Source organism: Oncorhynchus kisutch, linkage group LG3, assembly GCF_002021735.2.
Source record: "Oncorhynchus kisutch isolate 150728-3 linkage group LG3, Okis_V2, whole genome shotgun sequence".
Taxonomy (NCBI): Eukaryota; Metazoa; Chordata; class Actinopteri; order Salmoniformes; family Salmonidae; genus Oncorhynchus; species Oncorhynchus kisutch.
In genome coordinates this window covers 45,753,759-45,759,080 of record NC_034176.2, presented here as the reverse complement: position 1 = coordinate 45,759,080, position 5,322 = coordinate 45,753,759, and the positions used below count along the sequence as shown (strand labels likewise).

The window sequence follows — 5,322 nt, the reverse complement described above, 5'->3', positions numbered from 1 at the left end:
CCTGAATCCCCACGTCCACCTGATTGGAGAGGACGCTGCCTGCATCGCCTACATCCGCCTCACCCAATTCGTTGATGGCCAGGGCCATCCGCGCTCCAGCCAATCAGAGGAGACTAGGGTATGGCACCGCCGGGAGGCCAAGTGGCAGAACGTTCACTTCCACTGCTCGGGTGCGCCTGCCGCGCCACTCCAGTGAGGTGTGTAGAACATGTTTGTATCATGTGTGTGTACACACATTTGCAGTCATGTACAGACACGCTGTTTTGAAAACTTGCTTTCAGAAATGTAAGATGTGAAATGGAAATGTCTGTTAAATTGTGTATCCTGTGTTTCAGGAGTAGAATGCCATAGCCACATCTAACAAGAGTGCTCTGCTGGAGAGAGATAGAGGGAGAGCAAATCCAGTGTCAGGCGCCAGACGCCTCCCACACACTAGATACCTAGCATGCTTCTCTTCTTTACGACTACCTATCGCCACCCGCCACTGTATCCACTGACAACCATCTCAACAACCAACCAACCATCCGACAACAATCTATTGTTTTTTCCAACAACAACCCCCTTCTCCCCCTCAAGCCCAAACTTTGGACAATTCACGTTTTGCCCCTTTTCTCCAACCCCAACCCCTCCAACCCAACCACTGGCTCACCTATGGTAATATTGGGCTGTGGGTAGGGAGTGTTTCGAGGGGTATGATGGGGGGTGTTGGGGTGTTTTCTTGGCCTCATTGTGCATTTTGATTCTTCTTCTTATGTTACATGATGTTCCCTCTTCTTCCTCTTGTGAATCTTTACTTGTGTTGCGTAACACTACACAGGAAATACAGTATGTAAAGTTTGAAGTAAAATCTATTATTATTATGATTATTACTATTACACAATTGAAATTGTATATGTAATTTGTATAATTCAAATGATTGATGCCAGTGGTTTCTAGAGTTGAAGGAAATCTTTTGTTTTCTCTATCTTTTTAAGGAAGCATGTTGTTTTTCAGTATTCACAGTGGCTGTTTTCTATTGTGGCTTTTAAGTGACAAAATGGTATTGGTAGTTTTTGTATAAGCTTCTTGTATTTAATCTATTATATTATACTAGACCAAAGCTCATGTTTAAGAAAAATAACTTTTGGGAGAAGGGGGGGTGTTAGACGTGGTGTGGAGGAAGCGAGTGTGTGAATGTTAGAAATGTGTGTGTGTGCGTGTGTGTGGAACCAAGTACATGGGAGTATTAGTCCATAGGTGGCCGGTTTTATCAACTGGTTTGAATTTTCAGCTTTGTAATGTGAATAGCTGGAAATGGGGTTGGCTTGGTTTGGTGTCTTCCGTCGTCCGGTCACAATCAACTGTACGAAACGAGATTCAACAGTAACAGAGGCTTTTATTGTATTTCACACTAATCATGTTTTTGCCTTTTTTGTGTTTATTATTATTAACATATCTCAGAGGGTAGACCTACCGGTTCTCTCTTACTCTCTGGTGTTGGCCGTTGGTGTGTGGGAAGGCTCAGTGATCCCCAGTGCTCCCGGTGGTTCGATTAGATATTGCGGTACACTGCACTGCACAAACTGCAAATGAGGCCTCTAGAATTTTACAGCCGCTAGAAAGCAGTTTTGCAGTCTCTTTAAAACAGTACAGTACCTATAACACCTCTGACATCTCATCTTTCTGCACAGGGATGCTTTTTGAACCTTTGGTGAGCAGAGATGAAGCCTTACACACTTAAATCCTTACTGCGTCCCAAGGTGCAACTGTCCTTTCTCTCACACGTCAACCTTGAGCCAGTTGCACTCTGAACCTATATAAAATCTGGAAACTACTGAGGTCCTGCGTTGCATAGAGCCGTGCCTAGGGCTCCATGCCTGTTTAATATGTTTAGTGGGGTTTAATGGAGAGCTAACAGGGCAGGCTGTTGGATTGGAGAGATGTGGGCCTGTGCAGTCTGCGGGTAGCAGGTGTTTTAGTGGTGAGGTCAAGTAAATGTGTGGGTGTTTACTTTGCGTACACCTTGTCCCTCTGTCCTGTGGTCTCTAGTTGTTGCTGCTCATTTCAGAGTGGAAGAATGTGACTGAGGTCTCAGGGTATCCAGAAGACTGTGTGTATAAGGGAATAGCTCCTGTGTTGGTTTTCCACATGATGGAGATTTTAGAGGAGAGGAGAAGAGAGGAGAGGAGAGGCTTTATTTCAGCAGTCCTATCAGTCCTCTACCTTCAGTCCACAACTTACTTTTGTTATGATTTTTATGTATATTACATTTTCACATTTGTAATATCATCTTCATTGACTTGTGTTACTATTGCATGTTATTGACTAGTGTTACTACTCATTGTGTTTTTTTGCCAGTGTGAGATGGACAGATGGATTGACATGTTTTAGGAAGAGATGGCTTCACACACCCATGTATATGTATATGAAGAAAAATCAGCTCTGGAGTGTTTGGTAATGTTGCAGGCCGACTATATCACAGTCGTTGCATTTCATCAACAGTCGGGTATCCGGTTACTATAATATATCATAGGATGGGGTTATCTGATATGTTAAATACCTATCCAGACGTTGTGAGATCTGTCAGGTGTCTGCAACATATAGTCAGCCAGGAAGTTGATCGAAGTTTCACATTTTGGATCTAAGTGAGTGTTGTTGTTTTTTTGCCATTCTACCACCATAGTTGTTATGCCTGCTTGTGATTGGCTGCCTTTGGAAGTGTCTCATTATTATTGGCCTGACAATTTTGACCATCTCAATGAATAGTGAGGTGGTCAGCCGATTGGTTAGTCCTCAGGTTTATATTTATTTATTGTATTATTTATTTATTTATTTTATTGGTCAGTTATGTGCTTTTTCTTCAATGTTTTATTTAGTTTTTCCCTCGATATACAGCTCACGTAAATGTTAAATTACTCTCTGTGGCATTGTGATTTGGGGCGGCAGGTAGCCTAGTGGTTAGAGCGGGCCAGTAACCAAAAGGTTGCTGGGTTGAATCCCCGAGCTGACAAGGTAAAAATCTGTCATTCTGCTCCTGAACAAGGCAGTTAACCCACTGTTCCTAGGCCGTCATTGTAAATAAGAATTTGTTCTTAACTGACTTGCCCTAAATAAAGGTTGAATTTTTTTTAAATGTAGAGGTCCTCTTCTAATGTCCCTAGAAGTGTTCCTGAGTGATTGAGCCAACCAAACATGTGAACCGACCTCTTCCCCCTCTCCAAACAAATAAGAAATAGCAGCATGTACAAAGCAGCATGTATTAGCTATTAACTAGCATCTTAGCTGGCATTTCTTTGCATGATAGTCAACAGGACACTAGTTTTGGTGTTAACCCTGAATTGTCTTCTAATTTTTCATTTTCTACTGAACGCTGGTGTACTAAACCTTTCTCAATCTATTTTCTGAGCTTTTTAAGTGCATAAAACTATTTTTGTCTCGAGACGACATAGCGAAGATAGACGAGAGGCTGACTTTGATATTGATGATTATGACAAGGAGGATGATGATGATGATGATTCTATAGCATGCTTTTATATGGAGCTCAGTGTTGTCAATCCAGAGTGGCTTACTTCTATACATACAGCAGAGAGAGGATCACCTCAAACCATAAGCATTTCCAGTGACTCTTGCTGAACTGAACTTGCATGTGGGACTTGGGGGGAAATCCTAACTTCCATTTAAGTACATTTTTAACATAGTATTGCATTTGATGTCACTGGTACTGTAGACTAAGTGGACATTTTACTTACAGGGAATGCATAATCTCAAACAGCAACAATCAAATATAGTAGAGCATGGAGTAGGCCTAGATAGGCTCAAAGATGCCCTCTGGTGGTTAAAAGGAGCATTAAAGGCATGCACTGCGACGTACTGAATCCTAGCCACAGAATACTGCACAATATACACACTGGACTATGTTTCGTTGAGTTAATTTTGGAAACGTTTTAAACAATAGGAATACAAAGTGCACCCATCCAGTGACTAGACCACCTGTACTGAAAACACTGAGCTAGTATCTCTGTAGTATTTATTTAACTCTTTTCCTAGTCCCTCTGTTTAAAAACTTTATTCAATCATTTCTCTGCAGTTGGGTCTTAGTTTTGTTTTTGTCAGTTTGGGTTTCTTCTGTAGAATACATTTATCCTATATTTCTCTGATTCTTCTGATTATTGTGCTACCCCAATGTGCTACATGTGTTTCTCAAACTTAAGGAAATGTGTTAAGGTGTTATCAATAAAATGACAATTTAAATAAAAATAAGTTAATTATCATCTTAATGATCAGACATCCTCCTTTGCTTTTTATTGATGAGAGGAGAAATCTGTTAAGTTTTTCAATGGTTAATCCGATACAGAGATTAGCAAATAATATTACAATAATATAATGTTGACATTTAATATAAATATGTCACAAGTGTAACCCGGCTAACAGTTTATACTTTAGATTCATACATATTTTGATGTAACAGGATGATGATTCATGTTAAATAATATCTGACATTATTCAAATCAGATTATCATACTTGATATTGATTAGTAAAGCATATACAGATAAAGCATAAGGCTACCCATATACAGTACCTTGCGAAAGAATTCGGCCCCCTTGAACTTTGCGAACTTTTGCCACATTTCAGGCTTCAAACATAAAGATATAAAACTGTATTTTTTTGTGAAGAATCAACAACAAGTGGGACACAATCATGAAGTGGAACGACATTTATTGGATATTTCAAACTTTTTTAACAAATCAAAAACTGAAAAATTGGGCGTGCAAAATTATTCAGCCCCCTTAAGTTAATACTTTGTAGCGCCACCTTTTGCTGAGATTACAGCTGTAAGTCGCTTGGGGTATGTCTCTATCAGTTTTGCACATCGAGAGACTGAATTTTTTTCCCATTCCTCCTTGCAAAACAGCTCAAGCTCAGTGAGGTTGGATGGAGAGCATTTGTGAACAGCAGTTTTCAGTTCTTTCCACAGATTCTCGATTGGATTCAGGTCTGGACTTTGACTTGGCCATTCTAACACCTGGATATGTTTATTTTTGAACCATTCCATTGTAGATTTTGCTTTATGTTTTGGATCATTGTCTTGTTGGAAGACAAATCTCCGTCCCAGTCTCAGGTCTTTTGCAGACTCCATCAGGTTTTCTTCCAGAATGGTCCTGTATTTGGCTCCATCCATCTTCCCATCAATTTTAACCATCTTCCCTGTCCCTGCTGAAGAAAAGCAGGCCCAAACCATGATGCTGCCACCACCATGTTTGACAGTGGGGATGGTGTGTTCAGGGTGATGAGCTGTGTTGCTTTTACGCCAAACATAACGTTTTGCATTGTTGCCAAAAAGT

General features: G+C 40.4%; 1 protein-coding gene across 50 annotated transcripts in view; it reads left to right on the top strand.

The window, feature by feature from the left end:
- The window catches only part of camk2b1 (calcium/calmodulin-dependent protein kinase (CaM kinase) II beta 1), an 89,111-nt gene extending 84,855 nt beyond the window's left edge, over window positions 1-4,256 (top strand). For all 50 annotated transcript variants that reach the window (XR_004205826.1, XR_004205842.1, XR_004205838.1 and 47 more), the window contains 2 exons: window positions 1-197; window positions 336-4,256. The exon at window positions 1-197 is cut by the window's left edge and continues 37 nt beyond it. Coding sequence is in view for 20 of the 50 variants with exons in the window: in XM_031807128.1 (XP_031662988.1) it covers window positions 1-196 (196 nt within the window). In the remaining 30 variants the exon portion in view is untranslated. The remainder of the gene's footprint in view (window positions 198-335) is intronic.
- Window positions 4,257-5,322: the final 1,066 nt, after the last annotated feature.